This window comes from Mytilus trossulus, chromosome 11 (genome assembly GCF_036588685.1).
Source record: "Mytilus trossulus isolate FHL-02 chromosome 11, PNRI_Mtr1.1.1.hap1, whole genome shotgun sequence".
NCBI classification, from domain to species: Eukaryota; Metazoa; Mollusca; class Bivalvia; order Mytilida; family Mytilidae; genus Mytilus; species Mytilus trossulus.
The window spans coordinates 28,694,834-28,708,045 of NC_086383.1; the positions used below are offsets into that span (position 1 = coordinate 28,694,834).

At 31.5% G+C, this 13,212-nt stretch overlaps 1 protein-coding gene across 1 annotated transcript; it reads right to left on the reverse strand.

Moving 5' to 3' along the window:
- Positions 1-985: 985 nt before the first annotated feature.
- Positions 986-2,273, reverse strand: LOC134689644 (neuronal acetylcholine receptor subunit alpha-6-like). The gene has a single exon (XM_063549612.1). It carries the CDS (start codon positions 2,204-2,206, stop codon positions 1,031-1,033), a length of 1,176 nt encoding a protein of 391 aa, XP_063405682.1. The 5' UTR covers positions 2,207-2,273; the 3' UTR covers positions 986-1,030.
- Positions 2,274-13,212: the final 10,939 nt, after the last annotated feature.

The window sequence follows — 13,212 nt, forward strand, 5'->3', positions numbered from 1 at the left end:
TGTATACACAAACTCTTTTCTTTATAAATGTGGTTTAATAGAAACAGAACTGTGCACTTTTTGCACTGAAACAAAAGAAAGCTTATTGCATATTTTTTGGGAATGTATATACAGCAAAAATATTTGGATAGCACTTCAAGATTTATTATTAACATGTGGATTTAGCCTTAAACATATAGAGGCAAAAGATGTTATTTTTGGTATTGGGGAAATTTTTGACACATATAATGTAGTACAACATATAATATTGATTTTAAAATTTTATATTTATAGCTGTAAAAATTCAGGAGAAAAACCTTATGTGAAAGGTAGTATTCCATATTAAAAATATTTTATAGAATAGAACAACAAACAGTAAATTTCTTATCGCTTACACAAAAAGAATATATAGATAAAAAATGGTTGCCATTACAATCTGTCCTAGGTGATTTAAATATTTTATAACTGGTACGAAAATTATAGTTATATTTTGTTGTATGTCTTGCTACTTAGAGTTGTCATGTCATATAATAATAATTTATTTAAGACCATGCTTGAAACTGTACTTGTGTGTAATCCTGCTTTATTGTTTTCTGTCTTTATGTAAAAAATAAACAAATTACAAAAAAAACCTTTTAAATAAAAAAGATTCCTTATCAAAATCTTATAAAAACACAATGCTTAGAACAAAAACTCACAGACAGAATGGAATAAGACATTGAATCCCTCACTTCTTTAAGAGTTGTGTCCTTTGACCATTTGGAAAATTGTTTTTCCTTTTATTTTCGTTTCCACACTCTTTATACTTAAAAGTTTCCCTCTTGCAAATGCTATGGGAGTTTGAAAATGCCGAGAATATCCAACACGCAGTCTACAGACTTCGATTAATTTACGGTCAGAAAGTTGTGTGTTACCTGCAAAACTTGAGCGAGGGCATTCGTGTCCTCATACATATTCTTCACTTATTTACCTATTTTTTGGTTATCATTATGTAACATTCCCTTAATGGGCCGATGATTGGTATAATAAAGTAATGGTATTTGTAAACATATCAATTATTGCTAAAAGCTGATATCATCAAAATAACGAAAGTGGTAATAGCAAGAAGGATAAAAAATAACCAAAAGAATAGTACATCTAATGCAGCGATACCACTTTTCCAATTCACTTTCTCTTCAACAATGTTCATCTTTTCAACAGCATTTGGTTTGACTCTTGATCGTCCAATGAGTGTAAGACGTTGTAACCATAACGTCACAGGTTTATCGTCCGATCTTGATACGAATCGAGATTGCACTGCCGATACAAGGACAGTTGCTGTGCCTATGCCAAGTTGCACCATGATATAAATAGAAATAATAGGAGTGGTATCAGAACTTTTTGGCAAAGAAGCGCTCACTATTGTAAGAAAGACGGCAAACGATAGCCAGACTGTGATTGTATACCCCATTCTTTCTCCGCAATCAGCTGGAATCTGGAATGTGAATATATTAAGGATGGACAAAAGAATTATGGGTATTATTATGTTCATGACGATAAATAACGGTTTGCGTTTCATTTTTATGGAAAAAATGACCTTCGTTTCGAATGACTCCGTTTCATCTGACGAACTAGAGGAGACCACATCCCATTGTCCATTACTTTCCATGGCTTCATTCATGTTAATTCCATCCGAACCTACATGCAACATGACGTCATCAATATCCAAACTCCAGACGACAAATTCTAAATTACAAGTTTGTTTATCGAATGGAAAATAAGTGGGGTCAAGGTTACATTTCGATTGAAAAATTTGAAATGGCTTCCAAAGTACGAATCCATCAGACGTAATATAGACTTGAATAAAATCTGAACCCAGTTCTTTAAGGTCTTTGAAACCGTTTCCAAGGGAAATGTCAGGTTTCCATACTTTCCCCTGGGGTACGTATATATACCATAAACCATCATATGAATTTGGATCCCATGATAAGAATTCATCCTTCCACTGGACTTCAATGAACCCAGTTGTGGTCATTCTTTGCTCGACTTCGTTAACATCATTTAGTCCATACAGAAAATATTCTACAAGAGCATCAACTGGTTCTGATTGGTTAATAATTGGTCGCACGAGTTTGTCGTACGACCTCGTTGTGAATAGTTCCGTCAGTAAATTTCTAACATCAGTGTCTGTTGCAGACTTTACAGTCCCGCAGAGAAAAATCCAAAATGCAAATGATGATAACCACATTTTGTTCTAGACCCTAGCTCGTCACTTGTTTCAGTCCGGCTACTAATTCAAACGATTTTGCCTTGCTCCACACACCTGGAATAAACAAACAATATCTACTTTTAAAAAAGAGGGGCGAAAGATACCAGAGGGACATGCAAACTCATGTATTTGAACTAAGGTGACAACACAATGGCTAAGAAAACAAAAGAACAAACAGACAAATAATAGTACACAAGACACAAAATAAAAACTAAAGACTAAGCAATACAAACCCCAACTAAATATATATATATATTATATAAACGAGTCTAAATTGAAATCTACGTTCAAACCTATGATTGCGTTGGATAAAAACCGCAATTTTTATACGTGTGCATGTTAAACAAATTTCGTTGTAGAAGGGTCTAAAAACAGCACAAACAACATTTTCCAAAAGACCAAAAAAGTTAAAAAGTATATTTAAACAAAACGCATTTAACTAATTATATATATATATAATAAAAACTATAACACAAATTCCCATACGTTTCGGCCATTACGGTATTCTTTATTGAGAATACATTACAACATTCTATATATATATGCAAATTTAACGAAAAAGATCAGAATTGTTATTCCTGCAATTAATTTTTGCCAGTGACTTTTTGGGGTTAGACAGCAGAATAGATACTTTTTTTATCAGTTGTGTAGTCTTACAGTGGTATTATCTTCCTGAATAAACGGCTGTTCGTTTTTGTAATATTTTCAACTGATACTCACTTTCTCAGTTAAACATATTCAAAATATATTTCTCATTTAGCATTTTTTTTTTATATATAAACCGCTTTCTATAGGTTTTGCAAAACAAACAAAATCAAAAGCTATATATATTTTTCACTGTATAGCTAAATGTACTTCGACATTCAAAGTATATACTTTAGATTTTAGATGCAGGATGGTTGGATATGTGGTTGATACTTGACTCTACATTTGTTTAAATATAGATCAGACTGTTGGTTTTCCTGTTTGAATTGTTTTACATTAATATTATGACCTTTTATAGTTTACTCTTCGATGTGAGTAACTTCAAGGACCCGTATGGAGGATGTTCTGTGACCCATAATGGTTTATTTTTACAAATTGTGACTTGAATGGAGAAATGTAACATCGACACTCATACCATATCTTCTATTATCTTAAATCCATTAGGTATACCGACCCCGTTTAATCACAAGTTCCCGTTTTTATTCTCCATCAATGGACATTATGTTTTCTGGTCTGTGCTTCCGTTCGTTCGTTCGTCCGTCTGTCCCGCTTCAGGTTAAAGTTTTTGGTCGAGATAGTTTTTGATGAAGTAGAAGTCCTATCAACTTGAAACTTAGTACACATGTTCCCTATGATATGAACTTCTAATTTCACCTCCAAATTAGAGTAACAGTTTTTTACATTTTTTACGGACCACTGAACATAGAAAATGATAGTGCGGATGGGGATGTCCGTGTACTACATTCTTGTTTCATAACGTTTAAATATCATGTTATGATGTAATTTAATGTGTTGTCACATTCACAAATATAACAAATTACAACTTTTGCAATAGGGAAAAAAGGTGTTTGTTGTATTGTACCGCCATAAGAGGGACGTTTATTATATAACTTTGGACATCATATAAACACCAGTTCGATATTTAGCTATAATTACTAAGAAAGAAAATTACGCGCTGATAATATGCCAACGTAACTTTCTTAGTTATCATGGCCAAATATTGAACTGTTGTTTGTATTATGCCCAAAGTTTTATAATAAATGTTGTCCTTCTTGTGGCGTTAATTGGATTCATATATCATTAAGCGATTTGTGCTATCAAGAAATAGTTAATTATTCATTTGTTTTAATCTTGGTATGATGAGAAAAGTGTCTTACTTAGCAGATACTTTAAACTATTATTGATAATTTCCAACTAAATATTGTAGTATTGATATTGATTTTTATAAAAGTAAAGTAATGGCTCAGACCCAGTTTTTATGCTTTCTTTAAGTTACATTATTACGAGAATAAGTAATTGAATATTTCTTAGAAATTTTGATTCGTTAAAACTTGATAGACTGCATAATTGGGTTACTGTTTTAACGCCAGGAGGTCTGAAAGACTGTCATCTAAGTGAGAGGGTTAATCCACCATTTTCTACATTTGAAAATGCCTGTACCAAGTCAGGAATATGACAGTTCTTGTCCATTCGTTTTTGATGCGTTTTGTTATTTGATTTTGCCATGTGATTGTGGACTTTCCGAATTGATTTTCCTCTCAGTTCATTTTTTTGTGATTTTACTTTTTACAGTTCCCAAATATCAATACAGAAGGTAATTTCAGTCTTCTTTAAAAGTAAAAAGATTATCAACAATACACCTTAATACAAAAAAGTACAAGATGCAATAATTGAACGTCACTTCATAATTATGATCTTTATCAAATAGTCTTTAATACAAAAATCAATAATAATCACTGGGAAGTTTCTAAAACGTGTCTGCCTTCAATTCTACTTTTCAGGAGGACTTATGAGAAGTCCCGTGAATTTAAAGAAACAACAACTGCGAAACAAGAATGGATTACGTTATATATCTCAATTAAATTAGAAAAACGTTCTTAATGTTATCAAAATCAGGGTAATCTCGAAACTTTTCCCCATTCATGACAAGTGTTTGAAACATTTGTTCAACATATTTAAGCCAATTATACTCCGTTCTTTTTCCTTGGATAACGTGTCTTAAGTTTCTGCTTTTTTTAGTAAACCAAAATCTTAACATAAAAAATAATAGATCATTTTATTCTCGAGAACCATTTAACTGACTACTACAGGTACAGAGAAGGAAACATTATAATATCATAGACCTGATTAAGGTAAAGATGATACATAGAGTAAATTTGTATTAAAAAAGATATATATATATAATAAAAGAATAAACAAAAAAAGAATTTGCATCATAAAACCACACAAAAAAAGATTTATATATACTTTGAACAGGAAACAATTTTGATCAACCGATAAATGCCTTATATACATGCCCATGTTCCATAATGGTACTCCAACTATATTTATTCTCAGTATTAAATGATATTTTCATTTCTCCCACGATCTCTTAACTACTTTTAACGAATATGTGTAACTATGACTAACTAAGTTTGACTTATATAACAATGTCCCGTAAATATTTGAAATTAACACAAAACAGCAAAGGAGTAGCTTTTAAGAAGATTATAAAGAGACTAATGACGGCGATGCTTAAACAAGCCGTAACATCTCAAATGTACACTGACTATTGACAATTCGTCAATTTTATTAAACTTATAACTTATAAAACAAAATACATTTGAATTCTACATTATTATGATTTATTTTAGTCACAGGGGAAATCATGGTATGTATGATTGATAATGATATTAAAACAATGCTGGCTGTTGGTTCTTTTCGAACGATTGTTTTCAAATTCAAATGTACAGTTTCATTGTACGCCAACCTTTGTAATTAAGATTTTTTCATTCGAAGATTCGAACTTATTTAACAGTTTAAATTCTTTAGCTGTATTTCTGCTTTTTTTGGTTAGGTTTTTTCCCCTAGGACATTCCCCATTTCAATTCTGAATTTTATTTTAGATATGCAAATATAGTGAAGGGTTGTTCCTATTCTAATGCACTGTAAACAAACTCAACATAGATACCAGGATTAAATTTCGTATTTACGCCAGAAGCGCGTTTCGTTTACATAAGACTCATCAGTGACGCTCGAATCCAAAAAAGATAAAAAGGCAAAATAAAGTACGAAGTAACTTATTGAACAAAATATAACGCTTGTAACAGATAACAATTTGACTTAAATCTGTGTTTATTTGGTATGAATTTCGGAACAATCTATCATCCCCCAATTCTAACGATATTTGGATAAAAAAAAAACAAAAAAACTAAGAACATAAATAAATACACAACATTAAATTTATATATCACCACATCGGCTTTATCAGGTTTTATTTTGACCATAAGAGATAAAATTTATAAACAATATTTATATATATAAGTCAAAGGACGATTGTCATACCTTCGAATTTGTCCGAGTTCCCACTTTGCTTGGATTCAAATTAAATGATGTTTCAGTTATACAGCATTATAGTCCGTAATTATATACATTTACTTGTTATTGATCAACCTTTCCCACAGAGACATAATACTGTTTTGGATTTCTGTTTCAATATATAAATTAATTAAAAAAAATCATTACTTCAATTAACAAATAATTAAAGATGTCTGAATTATTTGTTATTAAACAAACTAGTTTACTTTTTCTTAATTTTGAAATAACTGTGTTCTAAAATCATTAACAAATGTAAACATTCAGTGGGTGAGTAAATACTATGGCATGGCAATGCTAACTAACAAGTTGTCTTATTTATTTCTATTAATTAACCTTTCCACGAATTATTGAATAAAGATTAATCAAAAGTAAATCATGATGTGATGTAGATAGTATACACTCTTTATTGTTTTATTTGCAAAATAGATTACGTCACAAGACACTACAGTCTGAAATTCCATATTTCCCCTTGCATCAGTATGAAAATAAAGCGGATGAAAGGTACCAGAGAAACAATCAAACTAAAAGATCGAAAATAAACTGACAACGCCATGGCTAAGAAAAGAAAAAGACAAACAGAAATTAATAGACTGTACACAAGACACAACATATATAACGAAAGACTGGACAGCACGTAGGAGATTCAAATGAGGTTCAAATTAGTATATTCGATACCAAAAATAACAACAAATTAATTGTTTGCCAAACGGAATCTGGAAGCTTAAATTGTACAACAAAACAAAAACAAAAAACATTTGCACACAGCGGCTGTTTTTCATTCTCTACACTACAGTGAAGATATATTTAAATTAATCATCTCGACTTGTCCATACTCTGATTGGATACTGAAAGAGCAAAGGTTCTTGTTAGTCCACTTTGAATTGACCAGAACGCACATACCAATAAATCCGAAAAAAAATTATAAAAATGTTTCAACTACTTTTCCAACATATTGTATGTTTAATTTTTATCATAACCAAATCAATTTCTGGACTGTTTAAATAAAGGCAACATTAGTATACCGCTGTTCGAAACTCGTAAATCGATTAAGAAAAAATAACAAAACTCAGTTACACACTAAAACTGAGGGAAACACATCAAATATAAGAGAATAATAAACCAACAGAAACACTAAAGTGCAACAAATAAACAAACGACAATGCAACACACACACACACACACACACACACACACACACACATAAACGAACTATAAGATACCAATAGCTATTTTCCTGACTTGGTGCAGGAAATTTTAAGAAAAAAATGGTGAGGAGAACATAGTTCTCTGGCTAGTTAAACCTCCTGAGTTTATGGAAATGTTACGTTTTCTTACCTTAAACAGTAGTTTTGAAATCTATGATATCCAAAATATTGTTAAATCTGAAAGAATACTTCGGTTGATTCACCTAAATGCATCTTGTAGGCATACATGTGATAATCTATTAACAGTTTTGTCAATGAAAAATAATCAGAATTTAATCTTTTGCACCCTTGCATTGTTAGTCATAATAAATATTTAAATGCTAAGGTGTTTATTTTTGTTACATGCACAGTTATTTTGAAACCTAATAGTTTAATAGTTCAAAATTATCTTTAAATGATAGAATTTACCGCTAGCACAAAACTATTAACATACTCTATTTCGTACTATTGCCACTGGTGTAAAACTAAGCCCTTTTATGTAGCGAGAAACTCCCGCACCCGGAGGTGTCCTATATAACCTATTATATGCACTGATTGATTGAAATAGTCACCACCTCAATGCACAAATAATTCTTAATTATTCATTATCAAACAAACATTCTGTATTTGCCGGTCCCATGACGGTAACACGTAACTTAGTGCAGTTAAGTGGCATTCGTTGCAGTATATCACATCTGTTTTTCGATTATTGTTTTGTGCATAAATCAGTACGTTAGTTTCCTATCTGGAATTATTTTACATTCAATTTGATATTTCGGGTCTTTATAGCTTATTATGCAGTATGGGGATCGTTCATCGGTTAAGGCTGAAGAATGACATGAAGCTGATATAAGTTTACGTCATTTGGTCTTTTGGTCTCATAATTAATCATACCACATATTCTTATTTGCATATGATTTCGGTTCTTGACCTTTTGAAACTCATTAAGCAAATACAAAGTATATTTATCTAAGTAGAAATAAGATAGTGCAAAGCATATGTTAAGACCTTTATTTTATAATGAGAAATTGTTCACCGACACCAGTTTAAAGGTAATTTTTCCGAACGTGTGCGGATATCCAACTTTACATCCTGCACAGCTGAACTCCAAGAGTTTTACTGTCGGGCGGGAGAAGACAAGAGATTTTAAATTTGTAAAAACAGTTTATATATTTTATTATTTGATTGCCTATATATGTTATAGTTCTAGGTATGTTTAGGTCATTGTCATCGCTTTATGAGTGGTTTTATATTTCCTGCAGTACTGTCTCTAATTAGGCCTATTTCTGATGAAAAGGTATATGGGTAGAACAAATGATTAAAGGTGTTCCGATGGTAACCAAACCTTCTTTTTCTTCAATTTTGTTTTATGTTTTATGTTTCTTGTACAATAACTTCAAGATATTTATGTTAATTTGTTCACAAAACTGATATTTTTAAGAAATATTTAGCATTGAAATAACCAGAAAACCAGATATGCAGGTTCCATGGCAATGAAGTTACACAAAAAAATAATTATCAAGTAAAACTCTTTTTAAAATTTTTAAACACAGAGAATTGATTCTTGACAAAACTATATGTAGACACGAGTTAACAAAAATATTTCCAACCCTTACTGTTAACCCTTTTTAGATGCAAAAATGATCAATATGGCACGTTGTATGTCAAAAATAAATTAAGAAAATTATAAAGATCGTAACAGAAATTATTGCCCCTTACATGTTAAAATGAAATAAAACAAATACTTATTTGGAAAAAAAACTGTAGACTAGTAACATAAAACAAATAAATGCAAAGAACAACAATGCGAAATAAAATTTAAGAGAAATTTCCCTAAAGAATAATATCTTAGAAGACCCCATAACCTCCAAATCATTTTGAGTTTTGTAAAGATTTTCTAATGAGGAAAACACAAAAATAATCAAACAGTTTTGTAACAACAGAACTCAACTTGCAGGCGCGGATCTAAAAGGGGGGTTTAGGGATTGGAGTCCCTTTTTTCGACGATCAATGCATTTTAATGGGGACAAGTTGTTGACACCAACCCCCGCTCCCCTTTTCCTGGGTTAAGACCCCCTTTTCAAAATGGCTGGATCCACCCCTGACTTGCATATGTATGCGTAATTTCTGTGAGGTATCAAGGATCTGGGTAGGAAAAAGAAGTCTTTAGAATAATGAATATGTAGTCCTATGTACTTTCTGTTCTCCGACATTTGTTATCTTATTGATTTGCAGTAAAAAAAAACACCAATCGCAGTAACCTATCTTGAATATGGCGGTTTGTCGTTTTCTCATGTATTCATCATTCAAAAAGCAAATAGAATGACAAATAATCATCATACAAATGATAGCAAAATAAAACGAAGTTCCTTCGAGAGGATTTAACTGAAAAAAAATAATTGTTAAAATACCACCGAATACAACATTTTTGTTTAAACACAGTGTTTCACTCTTAAAAGAGGGTGGTAAAGGGTTGTTTTCGTGCAACGTTTTCGGCCTTTTTATTTTTGGATTTTCGTGTTTTGACGTTTGATTTCTCGTTTTCTCGTGTTTTGCTCGATTTGCGTGCTTCGTGTTTCCCCTTATTGATTTTCCGTGTTTCGTTTCTGTGCTCTTAATTTCTCGTGCATGTCCCACATTTGATTAAAAAGTCCGTGTGTTATACTACCTTCTGAAATTTCTACTTTTGCATTATGTATGGTATCAATGAAGTCCATCAAATTACTATGAATAATAATTTTATTTCAAATAAGATGCAAGTAGCGCCGCGGGATGCTGAAAGTTTACTGCAGGGTCTTTATGTTCATAGATAAAGGCTGCATGATCTCAAAGTAGGACTGAGCAATAACTACTGGTACTTTTTTCCTTAATAGTTACGATTTTTTTTTCTCGTGCTTCGTTTTTCCCGATTTTTATTTTTCGTGCAACGTTTTTGCGATTTTTATTTCACGTGTTTTCGTGTTCAGTACCCCCCTTTACCACCCTTTTAAAAATTTGCTAAGCTCCTCTTGTTTAACCGACGGTGAGTGTGCCGAACTTTCCAGGATAATAGTAGACAGTGGTGTCTCCTGGATATACTGTGTTACTGAATAGCGGAGTTGAACATTAATTTTTTTAGCCAGACATTATGTTAAAGATAATGCATATTTTAAGGATTTTCTTGTTGTAGAACACACCGAGGGGTGTCGGGATTGTTCAAATGAAAGACTGACCGTAGGGATCGGATGGTAACAATACATTTGTGTCTTACTTCATGCAGTTACATTAATATTTTTTATTGTGTATGGATAATAATTTTTAATGGTTTATATCTACATGTTTGTAGATAAAGAGCAATTCTCTGTAACCACCAACCGTTTTATATAGGGGGTCCGGCACGCATAGTCACCGATTTTTATGAAACTTAGCCAAAACATGTGATCATGTAAAAAAGTAAGAAAAATGCACCCTCAAATGTTGCTAGGTCATGGTTGCCATGGCAACCAAGTGAATTAGATTTCCTGCAAATTTTGAGTCATTTAGCATCGAAAAAACAACTACTTTGCAGTCATTCGTAATTAAAACTAGGTTTTATTTAATGATATTTGTAAATATTTTTTAGAAACATGAAACTTAACAAACAAAAAAGAAATGTCATATATAAAAAATATTTTGGCTGAATATCGTCAAAACTGCAGAAGCAGGGGTCATTTTTCAATATAGTTCCGGAGACAAATTTTACACATTTTGTATGAACAAAATAGACATTTTTGCATCCACCTCTATTTAACCTGCGGTTATGAATGAAAAGTATCGATGTTTCTTATCACAAAATTATAACAAAATGTTTGGGAAATTAGGTTCTAAGATGGTTGCTATGGAAACAAAAATATGTCATTTTTGCCTTTTTACCTATATTAAAAATGTAGCCATTTTATTAAAATAATCCACAAAAAGGAATTATTATTAAAATTAGTGAGTTTTATTTCACATTCTATATAAACCATGCAATACGATTTTGAACTTATTAGTGAAATTGTATTTTACGTACTTCATGGGAAGGAAACGGGAACAGCCTAACATTTGATTTTTGTTATCCGCCTCAACGTACAACGCTCACCGTTAAATATTAATGCCTAGACATATTAAAATGAGCAATGAGATTGACCTGAAGTTATTATTATTAGTGAAAATCATTGTAACGCACAGGACGTTTAGCGTGTTGAATATCAAATTTATTCGGATGAACTTCGTGTTTTATAAAAAAAAAGTCTCTGTTAATTTAAAACAAATATGGAACATCTTGTTTATAATTGAATTCTTGAATGAGTTAAGAATTTATTAATAAGACCTCTGCGCTTCTTATACCTTTGATATCAAACAAAAATTTAATGGACATACCTCGAGTAAATCAAATAAATCCTTAATGTTCTCTTCATCATGTTCATGTAAATACTGATTTGGTAAATTTTTCGACAAGTGACATATATATTCGAGTAGTTCCCACTGTACTTGGTTGTTTCCTCTTAAAGGTTAAAAATTGATTTAGCATACTCGCGTGAAACTTTTTTAATGGACTTTCATCCGCTAAAACAAAACACTGCACTTTTCTATTGAATATGACAATAAAGAAAAATCAGAATACATTTTTTTGTACATTAAAAACAATTAGAAAAAAACCTTAGAAAAGTTGCATAGAATCATAAGACAAAAGCATATTTATTCCCTAGTTAATGATAGATTACATAAAATGACAATTTTTTTCGATTTATTTGTAAATGTTATTTAAAAATGTTGTATCAATACAGGTAATCGTGCAAAACAAATATCTAACAATAGAAGGTTCTGTTTACCATTCGGTTTGAAGGGCATTATCTACGAGAGATATAAAAGACAATTTAATAAAAGTGAAAAAGAAATGTTAATTCGCTTTTAGCAGCCACTTAGAATCAATTTAGCAAAAAATAAGCTATCAATTTTCGCCGATGAACCTTTCACTTGCATGTGGATATTGCGACCAATCCGTATTATTTTTACTTTCAATGTAACCCCTTAGCTAGAGATGAGGTACGCATAAACTAAAATTGTCAACATTGAAAATAAAACAAGACTAAACCATTCGGTTGATTGATCCTTCGATCCACAAAAATAATTCTTCTACAGGAATATACGATAGTTAACATGAATAACCTATAATATACTGTGAAAAACACCCTATAACTCGTTGTGCGGGTAATAGCAAGATTATTGTCCCTTCGCATATTATCTATTGCTCTCAGCTTTGTCGGGGGAATAGTTGGTATCTCAGGGACAACAAACTTGCTTTTACCCTCACACCCAGTCAATTGGTGGATACTATTATATTCTGGAATTGTTTTTATGTCTTGTGGTCTTTTTATGACCTGTTATAATATTCGTTGAATGACAGAGCGCAGTAAGTTGTACTTACACCCTTATCCCCCTTTTATTCTACCACATCTTGTCTCTTTGTGCAATTTGTAACACAATGTTTATCATGCATATGATCCTTGTTAACTGTGTATATTAAACGAAATTCATCTTCTTATCTAATTGTATGCATACTTTGTAAAACATGAATGTGATTTTCACCTTTAAAAAAAATATTTCCAAACTGGCTCCTTATAATATTAATACTGCACAACATCACTAAAATAAATACAGATTCTATTTCGTTTTGACCCAACGAAACAATGACTGCGTTTTCATTTTCTTGTTATTGATCAAATGTTTACTCGGAGA